The sequence below is a fragment of the Mytilus galloprovincialis genome, chromosome 5, assembly GCF_965363235.1.
Source record: "Mytilus galloprovincialis chromosome 5, xbMytGall1.hap1.1, whole genome shotgun sequence".
Taxonomy (NCBI): Eukaryota; Metazoa; Mollusca; class Bivalvia; order Mytilida; family Mytilidae; genus Mytilus; species Mytilus galloprovincialis.
The window spans coordinates 80,400,427-80,420,384 of NC_134842.1; the positions used below are offsets into that span (position 1 = coordinate 80,400,427).

General features: G+C 32.5%; 1 protein-coding gene and 1 long non-coding RNA gene across 3 annotated transcripts in view; both read left to right on the forward strand.

Annotated features, from left to right (window-relative positions):
- The window catches only part of LOC143076475 (sphingomyelin phosphodiesterase 4-like), a 37,709-nt gene extending 19,900 nt beyond the window's left edge, over positions 1-17,809 (forward strand). Inside the window, exons 8-18 of one of the 2 annotated variants that reach the window (XM_076252265.1) lie at positions 3,834-3,869; positions 6,297-6,442; positions 7,303-7,393; positions 8,003-8,109; positions 8,945-9,068; positions 9,953-9,992; positions 10,640-10,812; positions 11,748-11,957; positions 12,868-13,002; positions 14,304-14,432; positions 16,357-17,809. In XM_076252265.1, the coding sequence (XP_076108380.1) occupies positions 3,834-3,869; positions 6,297-6,442; positions 7,303-7,393; positions 8,003-8,109; positions 8,945-9,068; positions 9,953-9,992; positions 10,640-10,812; positions 11,748-11,957; positions 12,868-13,002; positions 14,304-14,432; positions 16,357-16,680 (1,515 nt within the window). In that variant the 3' untranslated portion in view covers positions 16,681-17,809. The remainder of the gene's footprint in view (positions 1-3,833; positions 3,870-6,296; positions 6,443-7,302; positions 7,394-8,002; positions 8,110-8,944; positions 9,069-9,952; positions 9,993-10,639; positions 10,813-11,747; positions 11,958-12,867; positions 13,003-14,303; positions 14,433-16,356) is intronic. The other variant, XM_076252266.1, reaches the window with a different exon arrangement.
- LOC143076477 (uncharacterized) lies at positions 1,123-2,189 on the forward strand. Its single transcript, XR_012978667.1, has 2 exons — positions 1,123-1,553; positions 1,630-2,189. It is a non-coding gene; the product is annotated as an uncharacterized LOC143076477 (long non-coding RNA).
- Positions 17,810-19,958: the final 2,149 nt, after the last annotated feature.

Sequence of the window (19,958 nt, forward strand, 5' to 3'; positions counted from 1 at the left end):
AATTCAAGTTTGTCATAGTAAAAGGAAATCGACAACAGATTTATTTTGTCCTACCCCATTGCAAGCGAAAACAGTGAGTAGAATAGATGAGGATGCAACTCACGAGTCACCCAATCAAATCACTTTACCATTGAATTAGGTCAATTAGTCAATTTTGTGTCAGAATAATTTCTAGTATATGAGGGCCTGGGTGAGGTTTTTTTTAAAGAAAACAGAAAAATCGGCCCTGAAATTAATTTAAATTTAAAAGAATATGGATTTAAAATGGTGCTAAATTATAAAATAAAGGAAAATCAAATTATGGGCGACAATGATTAAAAAATAAATATTTGATAATCCCATTCTAAGCATTCAAACCCTCATTTATAACTGTTGACATGTTCCCCTACGACTATGTTCATTGACTTTGGTACTAAACAAAACAAAATATGTATTTATATATTATAGTGCACAGAAAATAATTTATATGTTGTGGTTCTCAAGTTTTATTCTCGCTATTTTAAATTCATAGTACGTTTTCACAAGCAGGGAATTTAAAATATTTAAAGGAATCACTAATTCCAGAGAAATATGTCTGTTAGTTAATACACAATGTCAGTTTATATATAAAAAAAAATCAACCAAATACTGTTCATTTATAATGAAGACTTCAGAATAAAGTAAATGTTAGTTATTCGCCGGTTGTTCATCGTGAATGAAAAAAAAAGTTAAAAATCATTCAATATATAATTACAAGACCTTCGAAGGAATACACCACTAAAACAAGTGCGGTGCTGCACTTTACATGTAGCATATGTTTTTCTCCTAGGTTATCCTGAAATTCGTTTGTTCAATCCAGCTGTCATTTTGTGGTGATTATCTATAATTCGTTGATTCGTGACCTACGACCAAATAAATGATCATCACAAAACTTATTACAAATAAACCTTAATATTTGCGTTTTTTTTCTTTCTGTATTGAACATTTTGTACAGGTTTCTTCTATCCACCGAGCAAGGTCATGATTTCTTGTGATATGACGTGTGAGGTACAGCCAACTATATTAGAGTGTACTACGGCTTGGAAATATATTGGGAGCCATTAGGCATTTGAGCTGGCTTTCTGTTGGGAACAGTATGTCAATATATATATGTTCCTGCTTTCTGTAAATGCTAGCAAGTCAGGAAACTGACTTTTCATTGGTTGTCTAATGTGATACCTTCAGGTATTTTGTTATTTTTATAGCTTTGAGTATAGATAGTAAGGCATATAATTAACATTATTATGATGAAATAACATTGAACAGCAACTATTTTTAACGATTTTCTTCTTGTTCAAATTGTAAAGACCTCTATAGCTTAAGGGGCGCAGCCCCTGACCCCCTGCCTCGGTATAAACAGGAGGCAAGCTATGCCACTGATATCTCTGTGATAACAGTTTATTACTTTTATAAGTTTATATTTATGGGATTGTTAGGTCTACTGCAATAAATACAAGAAGAGGTGGAAAGATACCAGAGGAACATTCAAACTCATGTGTCGAAAATAAACAGACAACGACATTGCTAGAAAAGAGGTGGAAAGATACCAGAGGAGCATTCAAACTCATGTGTCCAAAATAAACAGACAACAACAACATTGCTAGAAAAGAGGTGGAAAGATACCAGAGGAACATTCAAACTCATGTGTCCAAAATAAACAGACAGCGCCATTGCTAGAAAAGAGGTGGAAAGATACCGGAGGAACATTCAAACTCATGTGTCCAAAATAAGGACAACGCCATTGCTAGAAAAGAAAAAGTCCAATAGACAAACAATAGTACACAAAACACAACATAGAAAACTAAAGACTTAGCAACAAGAACCTCACCAAAAACTATGATTAACAAATTAAGCATGTGATGTTTTTATGCTTTGTCTAAGAAGGCCTAATGCATCATGTTTTCTGATCTGTGTATCTGCAATTTTGTCTGTTGTCTGTCCATCAGTCTATGGGGAGCCTTCCTTTTTAGCTCACCTGGCCTAAAAGGCCAAGTGAGCTTTTCTCATCACTTGGCGTCCGTCGTCCGGCGTCCGTCGTCCGTCGTCCGTCGTCGTCGTTAACTTTTACAAAAATCTTCTCCTCTGAAACTACTGGGCCAAATTAAACCAAACTTGGCCACAATCATCATTGGGGTATCTAGTTTAAAAAATGTGTCCGGTGACCCGGCCAACCATCCAAGATGGCCGCCATGGCTAAAAATAGAACATAGGGGTAAAATGCAGTTTTTGGCTTATAACTCAAAAACCAAAGCATTTAGAGCAAATCTGACATGGGGTAGAATTGTTAAATAGGTGAAGATCTATCTGCCCTGAAATTTTCAGATGAATCCGATAACCCGTTGTTGGGTTGCTGCCCCTGAATTAGTAATTTTAAGAAAATTTTGCTGTTTTTGGTTATTATCTTGAATATTATTATAGATAGAGATAAACAGTAAACAGCAATAATGTTCAGCAAAGTAAGATTTACAAATAAGTCAACATGACTGAAATGGTCAGTTGACCCCTTTAGGAGTTATTGCCCTTTATAGTCAATTTTTAACCATTTTTCGTAAATCTTAGTAATATTTTACAAAAATCTTCTCCTCTGAAACTACTGGGCCAAATTAATCCAAACTTGGCCACAATCATCTTTTAGATTAGTAGTTTGAAAAATGTGTCCGGTGACCCGGCCATCAAACCAAGATGGCCGCCATGGCTAAAAATAGAACATGGGGTAAAATGCAGTTTTTGGCTTATAACTCAAAACCCAAAGCATTTAGAGCAAATCTGACAGGGGTAAAATTGTTTATCAGTTCAAGATCTATCTGCCCTGAAATTTCCAGATGAATTGGACAACCCGTTGATGGGTTGCTGGCCCTGAATTAGTAATTTTAAGGAAATTTTGCTCTTTTTGGTTATTATCTTGAATATTATTATAGATAGAGATAAACTATAAACAGCAATAATGTTCACCAAAGTAAGATTTACAAATAAGTCAACATGACTGAAATGGTCAGTTGACCCCTTTAGGATTTATTGCCCTTTATAGTCAATTTTTAACCATTTTTCGTAAATCTTAGTAATCTTTTACAAAAATCTTCTCCTCTGAAACTACTTGGCCAAATTAATCCAAACTTGGCCACAATCATCTTTTGGGTTAGTAGTTTGAAAAAATGTGTCCGGTGACCCGGCCATCCAACCAAGATGGCCGACATGGCTAAAAATAGAACATGGGGTAAAATGCAGTTTTTGGCTTATAACTCAAAACCCAAAGCATTTAGAGCAAATCTGACATGGGGTAAAATTGTTTAACAGGTTTAATATTTATCTGCTCTGAAATTTTTAGATGAATCGGACAACCCGTTGTTGGGTTGCTGACCCTGAATTGTTAGTTTGAAGGAAATTTTGCTGTTTTTGGTCATTATCTTGAATATTATTATAGATAGAGATAAACTGTAAACAACAATAATGTTCAGCAAAGTGCTTTATAGTCAATTTTTAATAATTTTCATAAAATTTGTAAATGTTTACTAACATTTCCACTGAAACTAATGGGCCAAGTTCATTATAGATAGAGACAATTTTAAGCAGCAAGAATGTTCAGTAAAGTAAGATGTACAAACACATCACCATCACCAAAACACAATTTTGTCATGAATCCATCTGCTTCCTTTAATATTCACATAGACCAAGGTGAGCGACACAGGCTCTTTAGAGCCTCTAGTTAATTTTTTTAATTTTTAGTTTGTAAGGTAGTTTACCATGAAGTTGTATTCACTTTAAACTAAGTACACATGTTCAATATAAATATATATAATCAGGAACATGTATTTCAGTATATGAGCCATCAGTATATATTTAGTCATTTTACTGTAAGTAAAGCATGTATATATACAGCTTTTCTTAGCACAGTTATTTACCATTGTTGTGGCTTATTTATTATTGATTATGTTGATAAATAGATGTTTGTTAAATGTGAAATGCTTGAATATATATATATGTGTCTGAGATATAAATGATTTATTATTTATAGATTGCTGTAAATTTTAAGGTGGAAATTTAAGGCTATTCTAGAAAGAGGTGTCACTAGGGGGCAGAATGCCATTGATTAATAATTATGTTGATGGGGGGTAGAATTTCAAAATTTTCTATGTAAAACAAATCTTTTACCTTAATTTTAATGTGTATGGGGAATCCCTTAATTTCATGGGCATACTGCCCTCTACATGACGCCTTTTTCTTGAATAGCCCTTAGTTATTAGATTGAATTTTAGTTTAGATTTTTAAATTTCAATGAATAAATTCCTTGGGCATTTTTTCGTATTTATAAAGAAGGATTTTTCATATCTGTATATTTGTTTTGTCATCTACTATTTATTTTTTAACTTTCCTGTTATTATTATTCTTTTGAAATTTTTTTTTCAAATGAGTGTGTATGCATGATATTTGTTTAATTATTTGAATATATTGAAACTCAGAATACCCACCCACTCTAATTATTTTATACAGGGTTTTTCTGTGGTTGAATGATTTTAGGGATTTAGGCAACTGTCCAAAAAAACAGTGTAAAAAGAAGAATTCTTCATTTCTCCTATGAACCTATATTTTCAATGTCAGACAAGTCAATTTAAAGAAAATGTTACATATCAAGAATGGTCTGCTTAAAAATTTACCCTCCACCATTTTGTGCCATATTACTTTAATTGTCGAGCCTGCAACTTTTGTTGCAGAAAGCTCGACATAGGGATAGTGATCCGGCGGCGGCGGCGGCGGCGTTAGCTAACTTCTTAAAAGCTTTATATTTTAGAAGTTAGAAGACCTGTATGCTTCCTACTTTGTATATAGATGCCTCATGTTACGAACTTTCCGTCAGTCACATGTCCAATGTCCTTGACCTCATTTTCATGGTTCAGTGACTACTTGAAAAAAAAGTTCAGATTTTTTGTAATGTTAATTTCTCTCTTATTATAAGTAATTGGATAACTATATTTGGTATGTGCGTACCTTGCAAGGTCCTCATGCCCGTCAGACAGTTTTCACTTGACCTCAACCTCATTTCATGGATCAGTGAACAAGGTTAAGTTTTGGTGGTCAAGTCCATATCTCAGATACTATAAGCAATAGGGCTAGTATATTCGGTGTATGGAAGGACTGTAAGGTGTACATGTCCAAATGGCAGGTGTCATTTGACCTTGACCTCATTTTCATGGTTCAGTGGTTATAGTTAAGTTTTTGTGTTTTGGTCTGTTTTTCTTATACTTTATGCAATAGGTCTTCTATATTTGGTGTATGGAATGATTGTAAGGTGTACATGTCTAACTGACAGGTGTCATCTGACCTTGACCTCATTTTCATGGTTCAGTGGTCAAAGTTAAGTTTTTGAGTTTTGGTCTATTTTTCAAATACTTTATGCATTAGGTCAACTATATTTGGTGTATGGAAATATTTCATGATCTATATGTCTGTTACGCAGGTTTTATTTGACCTTGACCTCATTTTCACGGTTCATTGCTAAGTGATAAGTGTTTGTGTTTTGGTCTGTTTTTCTTAATTTATAAGCAATAAGTCAACTATATTTGTTGTATTGAAGAATTGTTAGCTGTACATGTCTGCCTGGCATGGTTCATCTGACCTTGACCTCATTTTCATGGTTCATTGATCAATGTTTTGTTTTCTTGGTTAATGTTGAGTTTATGTGACAGTTGTAATAAAGCTTTATATTTAGGTCTATCAACATAATATCAATGATTAGTAAAGAAGGCGAGACATTTCAGCGTGTGCACTCTTGTTAGATATAAGTATGGTATTGTGCCAATGAGACAACTCTCCATCCAAGTCACAATTTATAAAAGTAAACCATTATAGGTCAAAGTACGGTCTTCAACACGGAGCCTTGGCTCACACCGAACAGCAAGCTATAAAGGGCCCCAAAAATGACTAGTGTAAAACCATTTAAACAGGAAAACCAACAGTCTTATCTATATAAATAAACTTGTGAAAATTGGACTTGACCTGTAACTTGTCATGATAAAACATTATACACCAAATATCAAATCAATATCTTCAAGCATGAAGAAAAAAAGTCTGGAAAACTGATTTGCCTGACTGACTGATGGACAGACAGACAGACAGACGGACAGAGTGCAAACCTAAAGTCCCCTTCGACTTTGTCGGTAGGGGACCAAAAACGAGAAACACTTTAATCATCATTAATGTATGTTTTATAATGTACTGGTAAGAGTAAACATACTTGTGATGAATTATGATTAAACATGTCATGTGACTTTTAAATTTTACAGGAGCACTTCATGCCAAGTTTGGAGCATGTCAGACTAGTTAGGATGATGATAAAACATGTCCACCATTTTGTTAACACAGCATCACATGATGTCATCCCTTCACCGAACCAGACACACCCCATGTCTCCATTGGATGAGTTTAAAAGGTAATCAATATAACAGTTCTAGTGTCCTAAATTAACTCAAAATAAAATTGAGAATGGAAACAAGGAATGGTTCAAAGAGACAACAACCCGACCATAGAGCAGAAAACAGGTCAAGGTCACAATGGGTTTTCAACACAGCGAGAAAACCTTGCACCCAGAGTCGGGCCTCAGCTGATATATTCAACATTATGAAAATTAATCTTTTTTAAAAACTGATTTAAAGTAAAATTGAAATCTTTTGATAAAACTGTGGTAAATAGACCTTGATCTTTCTTTAAAAAAAACCAGAATACAATTTTTGTAATGTTGTTATCTATTTTATAAAGGATAAGTTATTAGGTACCGTAGATACTCGAGTATAAGTCGATCCGCTTATAAGTCGGATGCCCTTTTCAGATTTAAAATCTAAAGATTCAGTCTTGACCCCCCTATAAGTCCGTTTAAATTGGTACTTTTTTTTTGCAGCAGACAGTAACTGATCATCGGTAAAATCAAGAAATTAAATTGAGTTTCATGCATTGAATGCATGTTTGTTACCTTGATATTATAAACATTTTTTTTTTATTCCGCAGTAAAATATGTTCACTTACAAATATGTATGCACATGATGAAAAGCACATAACAGAAAATTTACTGTCCGTGAAATTATGTACTGTATGTTTTAACTGTTTAATAACATAAGGTTTCAATTTCCAACAGGCAAAGTTAACCTTGTACAATTTTGGAGATTCTTTTTTAGGCTCTTTGGGACATGGTTTAATATAGACATATATTATTGTTACACATATGATTAATACAAAGTTAACAGCACTTTTTGTTATATTATTTTTGTTTGAACTTTGTACATATTATTTCCGTAGGTCAATTATACCCAATATGTTACAGAAAAACATGTATGCCTTCCTAAGACACAGTTTTGACAGATGGCCTCTAGACAACTCATTTAGAATGGTAAGATTTAACACGTGCTCAGAAAGTCAGCATTGATTCTTACAAGTTCTGTGTTTATCCAGCATATTTGTTTTTGGGGTGTTTTTGTAAATGTTGTAATAAAACAAAGTTAAATCATGAATGCATCAACTAGTCAACATAAAATATGCATTATTGCTAGGAAATAGTTAATTTGGTTTCCCCAACACAAAGAAAGTACAAAAGAATGTCTTAAGGATGTTCGCTTGTCATGTTTTGGAATTTTTGTCACATTTTCGGAATCCTCTGGTTTTATCCATTTGAATGCCTTAAAAAATTTTGCCCATTGACCCCAATTTTTCTTATTATAAATCTTTTGCATGTATAATTATAAGCCATTTGTAAAAGTCTTATAAAATCTTATTTATTTTTTTCAATGGCTAATATCTCGAAAAAAAGAGCATTGACCTCTATATATTTTTTGATTTTTTGATTCCTATATTAATCCCCTATAAATATGTACTAGTTTTATGAAAAGCTATTATATTGAAACTGAGTATTGAACATCCTTAAACTAAAAGTGAAGCAAACCATTACATATTTTTTTTTAATGTTATCCACTTGATCAATGTGTACCATGTCATTCTGTAGGTTCTAGAGACCTGGTTAACCTACATACAGCCGTGGAGATACACAAGTAGATTACCATCAACAGGAAAAGACAGCGAAGGAGATACAAAACTGGTGGAAAAAAAACGGTATGCTTTATAAAATAAAATCTTCAATAGTCATACCAGAATAATAATACCTTGAGTGCTCACAAACATGTTTAACCCTGCTAAGTACTTTTATGCCTGTCCCAAGTCTTGAGCTTGTAGTTCAGTGGTTGTCTTTGGTTCATGTCTGTTATATTTGTTTTTCATTCATTGTTTTGTACATTTTACAGGCCATTAGTTTTCTAATTTGAATTTTTTCACATTTTTCATATAGAGGCCTATATAGCTGAATATACCGCATGGGTTTTCCCCATTATTAAAGGCTGTAAGGTTGTCTATAATTGCTAACATCCACTTCATTTTAACTCAGGTGGATAGTTATCTCATTGGCAATCATCCCACATCTTCTAATTTTTAAAATGTCCAAATATGTTGATAATTATCCATTCTGAGAGAAGAGGCAATAAACATTTTACCAAATTTTAAAAAAGGAAGTACATTAAGTGTAACGCCGTTTTTTATGTTTAGAAATTGTGTATGCAACTAGAAATAGATGCACATATTAAAATTTTTTAGTAACATCTTGGAAACGTTTAGTGACATCATTTGTTTTTATGAAAAACATCAAAAATTCACATGGTCTGAACGAAAACATTTTGACACTGCTATATATAAATATAAAAGATGATTAAAATTTATAACTTGTGGAATTTTACAGATAAAATACATATTTCAATCCTATCCTTTATTTGTACATACAATTTATATAAATATAAAAAAAAGATAGTTAAAAAAAAATTGAAGGACCTTGGGACACTTAAGTATTTATAATCAGTAGAAAGGTATGGATTATGGATTATTTTTACTTTAATTTCAGGTTTACATTCATAGAAGACAACCTTTTGTTTTATTCTGTACTGCTGCAAGAATTCTTCAACAGAGTAAAAAGAATGGATCTGATGAACCTAGCAAACAGTCACATGTTGTATAGAGTGGCCAAAGTAAGTACAGTATTTCCTTTCATGGTGGGATTGGGGGGGGGGGGGGGGGGGGGAGAGAAAGCCTAGGCGGCAGAGTGGTCTAATCAGTCCATGATCATCTACAGTGATCATTAGCATGTGTGTTTGTGTATAAACCTTAATTGTCGAGGAATGCCAGATTTTCTGCTAAAGGCAGATGATTCTCTCCTTAATGCATTCTGGCTTCCTGCAACATTAAATAACTGACACTAGTCTTAGATATAACAAAGCGTGTTTAAAGTGACATTTAACACCTAATTAAGCAATCCTTTTATTTCTGAGATTCTAAGGAACAAATTCTTTTTGACAGCAAACTGATCTAAAAGTTTAGTAATATGAAAGGGATGTGGACAATGATGAAGACAATAGAATAAAGGAGGAGGGAGAATGATAGCTAAATCTAGGAGCAAATGTTTTATGCATATTCAGGATAAACTTAAATATTGGATACATTTTATTTTATTTCTGTTAATTCTTCTGAAATTTTTGCAATGACTTATTATTGCGAAAAATTACAATAAAAAATGGGTTTTTTTTTAAATTATAACATTTTTTAAACATTTTTTTAAGTCATTATTTGTATACCACATTTCCTGAAATCCCAATAATTTTACTCAAGTGTTCATCTATTTTTTAACAATGACAATGATAAGATCATGCAAAAAATACTAAATTTTAAATTTGAAGTTAAATAGTATGTTTTTAATCTAATCATATTCATTAATTGCTTTGGAATGTTTTGAAATAGTTAACTTTTTTCATATTGATGTTGTTTAATTTATACCACATCCTCTGCTTTCCAATAATTGTGTGTGTGTTGTATGCTATAAATAACTTATAAATTAAAGAAAATTGATCTTTTTAAGGTTTTCAGGCTTGAAAATTTAAACAGCATGTTAAGACAAGGTAAGATATGTGCACAGAAAGAAATCAAACATTTTAGTTGACAAATAAAAAAAAATGTCTCTTGTGAACTATTTGACAGCAAAAAAAAAGAGAAATTTCCAGGACTGGTCTGCTATATATAGCTATTTACATACATTTGTCTCCCAAAATCAATCCAAATAGATGGGCTGACAGCACATGGTCAGCAGGAAAAAAGAAAAATAACAAATAACATATAACCTTGACCTATAATGGTTTACTTTTGCAAATTGTGACTTGGATGGAGAGTTGTCTATCTTGCACTCATACCACATCTTCTTATATATATAAACAACAGTAAAAGAAACAATACACTGTAAACTAAAGATTATGTAACATAAACCTTATAATATATTCTAATTGAGGCTGTTTCTTTCGTTTCTTTAGTCCTGAAAGCCAAACAAAGGTTTATATCAGCAGGTCTCGGACGATTTAAATGAATAATGCTGATCACAATCTTTTAAAAACTTCTTTTTTAGCCAGTTGCTTGACAGAGATAATTTGTTACCTACGTATGCTGTAATGATCTGTCAGACACCTATTTCATGTTTTCTGATACTTTGAAATTATGCTTTGTGGAATACATGTACTTGGCACAACAATACATGCATTCTTGTTCTAATTTACAGCTGAGCAGAAAATGTGTACATCTATATATAGATCATCTGGTCACATGACACGTGCCTTGGGAGGGAGTTATCTGTCACCTGAGTCCAGTCTCATGTTCCACTCACAGATTTCAGACTTAGAGAAGCCAGGATTTCAGTACACTCTCATGTTTGGAGAGAAGACTCTTTATTCAGTATGTATTATAGAACTTTATTTAAGAAAATAAGATATATTGTTTTGGGCAAGTATTCGGGAAAATATATATGCTACTTTTGCACACTGTATTAATCTTGAACTTCTGAAACATAATCAATACTTGTGTGATATAACTGGGTACCTGTTGAGCTTATAGTTATGGAAGATTCATTTTTCTTTTTATTGAATACACATTTTCATTGATTTCATGAGTATAAGATATGATCACTTGCTTGAAATAGTTCAATAGGAATGTACTCTCTGTACTTAACACTTAGCAAATTTTAGGGGGAAAAAATTACATACAATCATAATCATGAAAATGAACAAGCAACCAGTTCCATCTCAGGAACCAGTCCAATGTGATGCAGTAGAAGCTGAACTGTACTTGTCTAAACCATGAAATTGGACAAGCGACCAGTTCAATCAGAGAACAAGTCTTATTGAAGGTAGAACTATCTGAACTTTACATGCTACGGTCTAGAAAACAGGAATGCTTGAAACTGATAGCAAGGGAGCTGAGAGATAAAAGTGTTTGGAAGTAAAGAAATTGTGATCCAAAGTATGAGGTGCTAGTAAGAGGAGAGAAGTTGGATAATTGTTCAAATATAAATGGAAATCAAGGCCCCTATCTCCTCCCATTGATATGTTAAAGTCATAACAGGTATTGCACTAGATGAAGAGATGGGTCAAGTGTAATCAGAACATACAGTGAACCTGCTGACACAGCTGGGGCGGATCCAGCCATTTTAAAAAGGGGGGGGTTCCTAACCCAGGACAAAGGGGGGGTTCCAATTACATGTCCCCATTCAAATGCATTGATCGTCCAAAAAAAAGGGGGGGTTCCAACCCCTGGAACCCCCCCTCTGGATCCGCGCCTGCACAGGGACAGGTTTAATAATTTCTTTAGTCACTGTATCTGTCTTTTTGTAGGTAAAACAAGTATTACAACAGTTACAACAGGTTAAAACACAGATCCAGTATCAGCTGGACAGTAAACCAGTCAAATCCGGTCTTGCAGGATTTTTCTCTGGTTTGTTCGATGATAATTTTGTTGGTATTGGCGATCTCACTCCAAATGATGTCAAGAAACAACATAAATTCCTTGATGAGTGTATTAAGAATCTCTGCGTTATTTATAAGGTAAAGACAGTTTTATATATATTTATTGGGAAGTTTATGAGTGTGTCTAATTTTTCATGGTTGACATTTTAACGTGGAATTTAACCATATCACAAATAAGAAGCGTAATTATAAAAAAATACTTCAATTACATAATCTGATGATATAAAATTCTTACATTGTTATATCAGCTATAAACTGTACATAAAAGTAGATTTCTTACATTGACTTGATAACAGTGAATGGAAGCACAATTTGTTAAGATGTTCTATGGGCTGTTCTAAAATTGAATGCATTGGGGAGATGGGAGACACTTTTTTAAGACTACCCATAAAATAAAAATTTCCATTTTACTAATAATTCTTACAAAATTCTAAATGAAATGCAACCACTCATATTTAATTAATTTGAGTGCCTCCCATCCCTCCACCTTATAAATATTGGAACAGCCCTAAGTAAATTTGTGTACACAATCTCTAAAGAGCAATGAAAATGAAGGAAATATTCAAATTTTAAATAATTGATTCCTCATTAATCCCCAGAAAAACAAGATATTTGTACAATGATTTTACAGTCGTTGTATAACAATTACCTGTAGCAATAAGTGTTTTGAGCCAATAGGAAAAAAGTTTGTTTAATTTGTCTTAATAAAAATAGTGTAGATAGTGCAAGGTAAAAATTTCAGTGATTTGAATTTTATAAATATATCCAATATGCTTTTTTCAGAAATTCTTATGAGCTATTAGAAAATTTGTGTTCAGTTGCATAGAATCATATTAAAGTATTTCATTGTATATAACAGTTCAATTCTATGATAAGAAATTATAAAGAAGATGAGAGTTTATTGAACATACATGGTCATGATGGTATAATCCAAATAAAAATCATCATTGTCTAAATATTTATACTACATGTAATTCTGCAATTTCAGTTACTAGAGTCAAAGTATACTATAACCACAAACACTGTACCCGACATATCATATAATACAGATTTAGATGACACTTGTCCAGATATAACAGAAACATGTAATAGAGTATCCCTAACAGATATTGGTAGATATCAGGTAAATGATGGTTCATATTTGTCTCCCCTGCCACTCTTGGGTGTGCCATTTCCAGTTTTGACAATGTCTGCAATTGTTAAATGTTATGATTAGGTGGGTGTGCTGATTCAAGTGCAATAATTGTGAATGTTTATGATTTATAGGTTTGGGCAAAGACAACAATAGTTTACCTGTTTTTGTACTGTTATGAATCACAGTGTATGACCAAACTCAGTAAAGACCTGTCTAAATAGCATTTAATTGATAAATTCAACAACACTTACTGTTATCTTGATGATATTTTTTCATTAAATAATCAAGAATTTTCTAAATATACTGCCCAAATTTACCCAAAGGAACTTAGAGCTGTTCCAAAAATAAATGTAGGGGGGAAGGAAGGCACTTTTTATTTGACCCCACCATGCATACATTTTAAATTGGATATTTCATTTAAATGTTCAAGCAATTTTTCTTAAATAACCACCACCTATCAAATTTTAATAAAAGTGCCTTCCTTCCCCCACCCCCCATACAATTAATTCTGGAAAAGCCCTTACTTTAAATAAATCAAATGTAAACGGTAATAACTGTCCTTTCCTAGATTTAGATATTTCAGTTTTACACTGAAAACTCCACACTAAAATTTACGACAAAAGTGATGATTTTTCGTTCCTTATTGTTAATTTACCTTTTTATACGCCCGTTTACGGGACGTATTATGGTATGCTGTTGACCGTCTGTCCGTCCATTATCAACATGTCAGACATTAACTAAAAAACGCTTTAACCAATATGCATGAAACTTTGGTGAATTGTTTATATCTATTGACGTGAGCTCCCTTTCGTTTTTTATAAATTTTGGATTTACGGTTTCCGAATTTTAGAGTTTTATTCATTAAAAAAGGGGGGATTTTCCAGTTTTCGGACAATAACTCAAAAACAATTTCACCAATTTGCAAGAAACTTTGTTGAATTGTTTAATTCTATCGACATCAGCTCCCTTTTGATTTTTATAAATTTTAGACTATAAGTTTCCGATTTGTGGGGTTTTATTCCTTACAAAAAGGGGGATTTTCCAGTTTTTGGACAATTACTCAAAAATGCTTTCAGCATTTTTTATGAAACTTTGGTAAATTGTTTATATCTATTGTTGTAAGCTCCCTTTTGATTTTTATAAATTTTGGATTTTACGTTTCTGAGTTATAAGATTTTATTCATAAAAAATGGGGTGATTTTCACTATTCATTTTGTTATATATATATACATGTATAGGGATTGCCATGGAGGAAAATTTAACCATAATGTATATGTTATTTTAACTAGGTTATAAACAAAATGAAAAGATTTGAAGTGATGTACTCTGGTGACCCTGATCTACAGCCAATCAGAAGCTTTGAAAATGCTACAACAGTTAGACTGCTTCATCAGTTTTGCTCTTATATTAATACACAGGTAATTATGCTTCACAGATTATACTCGGGTGTAAAAATAAATGGTGTAAGATGCTAAGAAATCATTCAAAATTCAAAATTGAATAGAAACTGACAATGCAATAAAAAAATAGAAACAAGTCCTCAAAATATGTGTGACTTATGTTTTAAAAAATGAAATATGTTAAGTATCTTAAAAAAAATACTGTTACTTATTAATCAATCTTAAGGTGGTACCTAACACTACAGGGAGATAACTCTGTAAAGTCAGCTAAACGTTTTAATTACATTGTGTTGTAAAGGGAATATTAAGCTTCTCAATGATCAAAATTGGTGTTTGTCAAACTGCTATATAACCAGTGTAATTTTTCTGACAAAACAGTTGGTTCAAAATTTTTGAAATTTTATATTTTTGTTAAAGGGTCAAAGTAAATACGTTGTCAAAATTTTATGAAAATTAAACGAGCCAAATTAATTTTAGTGAAAGTGTTGGGTACCACCTTAAGGAGACTAATACAACAATGAATATGGTATATTGTTTTTTTAAATTTTTAACCGGATTTTTGTGACAAAAATGTCGGTTATTGATTTGGGGATGTACGGCGGGCGGCCGGGCGGCAATCAAATGTTGTCCGTGCATTAACTCATGAACCGTTCAACCAAAGCTTTTAAAATTTTAATATGTTATTACTGACAACTATACGAAGGTCAAGTTCAATAATGGCGATTTTGACTTTTACCGTTCAGGAGTTATGGTTCTTGAAAGATTGAAAAATGGAGTTTCCAGTCGTGTCCGTGCATTTACGCATGAACTGTTCTACCAAAGCTTCCCAAATTTTAATATGTTGTTACTGATGACAGAATGGAGGTCAAGTTCAATAATGACGATTTTGATTTTTACCGTTCAGGAGTTATGGTTCTTGAAAGATTGAAAAATGGAGTTTCCAGTCGTGTCCGTGTATTTATGCATGAACTGTTCTACCAAAGCTTCTGAAATTTTAATATGCTGTTACTGATGACAAAATGGAGGTCAAGTTCAATAATGACGATTTTGACTTTTACCGTTCAGGAGTTATGGTTCTTGAACGATTGAAAAATGGTGTTTCCCGTCGTGTCCGTGCATTTTCTCATGAACCATTCAACCAAAGCTTTTGAAATTTTAATATGTTGTTACTGAAATGGCGTTTCCATTCACGTTGTTGCATTTACTCATGAACCATTCAATCTAAGCTTTTCAAATTTTAATATGTTGATACTGATGACAAAATGGAGGTCAAATTTGATATTGACGATTTTCACTTTCACCATTCATCAGTAATGGTTCTTGTGATATTGCCAGGACACAAATAAATGTTAATAAATCCGGTTTGCTGGCGTTGTGACAGCCTCTTGTTATAAGGTTGAGTTTTAAAATGAATCTCATTGCATTTATCTAATTGTCATACTGTTAAGTTGATGAAAAGGTGATTACATTGAAGAAGAAGAAAAAACAGGGAGAAATCTGAAAAAGACAATATTAACAAATACAAGATTACAAAAAAATAGACACCTGATGTTCACCTCATAGCCTTCAACAATAGACAAGTGCATAAACTACAGGATAATTGCCAAAACAAAAGTAGAATCTTAGAAGAGGACAAGCTCTTTTTATAACTTGTCCTCTTCTAAGATTCTACTTGTCATGTCAAATTGAGAATGAATTCAAAATAGGCAACCAATTTTCTGACATAAAAAGACAGTAACTAGAGCATTTCCAATTAGATTCGCTTGTTGTATAGTGAATGATGCAGCTTTGATATTACCTGTATAATACAAATAGTAATGATTTGTAGATTTTATTGCATGTTTTGTTTATTTTGACAAAAGTCATTATAAATATTAGCTTTCAATTATAAGAATTTATTATCTTGATTTAAAAGAAAATGAAAGTATTCTTTTTGTTTTAGTTTTCAAATGAGATCCAAACAGTTTATGAAAGAACAGATTTGATTGGCAGATTAGCTCAAGTGTATTTTGCACCTGTCATACCAAGAGATAAAAAACCAAGTTCTCCAATATCTGGCAAAAATTTAGATGAACTAAGAAGACCAAAACTCAGATTAAGATTTTTAGCAAGTTATTCGACAATGTTATATTTAGCTATATTGTTTGTGTTTTTAAATGTGTGGTTAGGTGTTGGACCATTACAGTATGTATTATTGTTACTTGCCTGTACATTGTTCTTTGGCTTATTAAGGGCATTAGTTACAGCATTAGTTACATCTTCATAACATCAGACATTTTATGTACGTTAATTTAAACAAGTAGATTCTGGCTTTAGTTTCATATAATATTACAATATAAGATTTCTTATAATCAGGGTATTAAACTTGGTCAAAATATCACTCTCCTGAATACCATTTTGTTACTGTTAATTCAGAAAATACAATATGAATTGTGGAGTATTGCAGTACATGTAATAAGAATGTGCATTCTGATATCTGATACATATATCTGTATGCCAAATTTTCCCAAAAATCACAATAACAAATGTATGCAATATTTTCTAAACAGTATTATCATGTTCAAAAGAAAATTCTACTTTTGTAAGTGACTTTTTCTTATGAAAAGAAAACAAAACAATTAATTGTGATTTAAACTAATGAGCTTGGGTGTGTATAAAGTAAGGATTATGACTTTCTTGTCTCGCTGTTGTTTAGTTAATTTTGAAGATTTTCGTCAAATAAACTTTGTCTGCATGAATTTTCCTTCAAATTCATAAATGTGTATATATTAAAGAAGCATAGCAGATGTAGTTTAGCATTAGGAATTATACTAGTTAGGAAAATGACATATCTTGAATAAAAATTAGATATGTGTATGTTTCCCACAAAATGTCCCTGAAATTTTTTTATTATTTTTTTTTGTACAGTTGTTTTTTTATTTCATGGTAATGATTGTTTATTGGCTGCTTGAACTATTATCCATATTATTAAGGATCAACATAATCAGTGAGGTGAATATTTCAACAATAACATGAGTAAGATAGTATGTATTTAAATATTCCCTTAAAATACCTGTTACAACATTGACATGTTTTATTCTGACTGAGCAAAATACCATGGATAGGACTTGATACTATACACTCTTGGTAATCTGATGGTTGCAACGTTAGGTTAGGGTTAGCCAAAAATGAGAGACATCTCTAGAGATAAGTTTTTCTTTTCTGATTTTCGTTCAATATAAGGTTCACTTCAGGCAAACCGCTTATTTCTAACACACTTATCATTAGTACAATGGTAGTAAGCAAAAAATTGATCTATAAATTCATTTGAGTTTTTGTAAATAGTCATTCAAAAATTCGAAGCTGATGTCATAACTTTAATGGTTGTAAGGTTTATTATTAAAAATTTGACTATAGATGGTTGTCACTTTTGAAAGATGATAGTATCTCAAGTATTCTATTGAAACGAACTTTTAAAATATTTATAAGCCGATCCCTGGGGGGGGACCTGCACACCCCCACCCCACCTTTCCTTATGAAAAGTTCTGGATCCGCCACTGATATTTTAAAAGAACTGAACATAACCATGTTAATAAACTCATATTAATGGTTCACTGCAAAAAACATTTTAGGAAAATGACGCTTTCAGCGACTTGTTCCAATACTGTTGACCAGAACTTCCATTACATTTCTCTGCCTACCGCGCTTGGTTCGTATTTACTTCCCATTACATTTCTCTGTCTACTGTGATTGGTTTCGTATTTACTATTTTACATACAAACTGGATTCTGCTTGTATTATCATTTTTTATGCCCCATTTAGGGGCATTATGTTTTCTGGTCTGTGCGTCCGTCCGTCTGTCTGTTCGTTCGTTCGTCCGTTCGTCCGTTCGTCCGTCTGTCCCGCTTCAGGTCAAAGTTTTTGGTCGAGGTAGTTTTTGATGAAGTTGAAGTCTAATCAACTTGAAACTTAGTATATATGTTCTGTATGATATGATCTTTCTAATTTTAATTCCAAATTAGAGATTTAACCCCATTTTCATGGTCCACTGAACATAGAAAATGATAGTGCGGATGGGGCATCCGTGTACTGGGGACACATTCTTGTTGTGTAGTAATCAACCGGGAACCAGTTTACATACCTCCGGTCCTTCTTATTACCAAAAAGATTGAAGTGTACCAACCAATGTTGTTAAGATACTCATAAATATATTTTTATACCTTTATTGATTATGTGAAGTAAAACTAAAACATTGTTAAAACATTAAAGATATATAATTAATTGGGGAAAACTTGATAGTCTTTTCGTTTTACAAACAACTGCTTTTTTTTATAAGAAAATATAATGTGTCCGTGTTGGTCCACTTTCTACTGGTTATAAGACAGATCGGTGTCCCGGAAATCTGACTCAATCTTTTTTTACAATACAAATTTATAGAGTCTGTAACAGACTGTATCTGAATGACATGTGAATAAATTGTCGATATCGATGCTGGCTTTAATACAACGGTTTGTGAGAGCGCAGCCGATTTATTGGCTGGGCGGGAGAACAGATTTGAAGCTCTCTACGTTTGATGCGTGCATAACAGATTAGGCGCGATCACGGTCTTACAAAGTTTGAATATTGTACGGTGTTTTACTTGGTGGAATGTCAATACACTCACAGTTAGAGTTATTCTTTACTTGATTTTCACAATAATTCTAGCGTAGTATTTTTTAAATTTCTCGGCAGTTATTGTTCTCTTCGGACATGCTTTTTAGAGGAATTCGTCTGGTTCATTAGCGTGAATCAGCCCCTCAACTACTTTTTACATAAATAATAACTTTGGCTTCAATGCCTTGTTCGTCCTTGTCTGGAGATCTTGTTGTAGTTCCAGTTTGGCAAGCATTTTGGAGACTTATCCATCCTCTCTTCACTTGTAATCTCTGGTGATAAATTTTGCCGCTTGACATGTTTATTTTTGTTACCGGGTAGGGGTAGCATACTATGGCTCCATATTAAATTATGAGATCAATTCCTAAAGGTCTAGTTCATTATCCAATCTGACACAAATTTCAATAACTGGAATGCCACCCAAGTTGAATATATGGTGACCCACTATAACAGCATAATTACTTGGAATTGTGTTTAATACCAATTGGTTCAATGGCATAAACTTAAATGGAGACAGAAATTTGACATGAAAGATTGTGGATTAGTGTAAAATAAAAAAACTAGCTTACTACGATATATGGTTAAAGAATGAATATCAAATTATATGGGTCATGGGCCGAGTTGTTATATAATATCAATATGGCAGAAAAGTGGTTTCAAGTTTTATATAACATGTATAAAGGGACCTGACTGACATGAAATAAAAATCAAAGGAGTATCACTATTTGTCTAATCTTCAAGGTAAAATAAAACAAGTATAACAATATTATGCTATTGTGTAAATCTACAGGAATAGAATTTGCTTCAAGTAACAACTATGTCACTAGTAACTTATTTAACGAGTATGTGGGTAATTAGTCCTATAACATATGACCTCAGGAGCATTATTTACTATTTCTATTTACTGTTCTC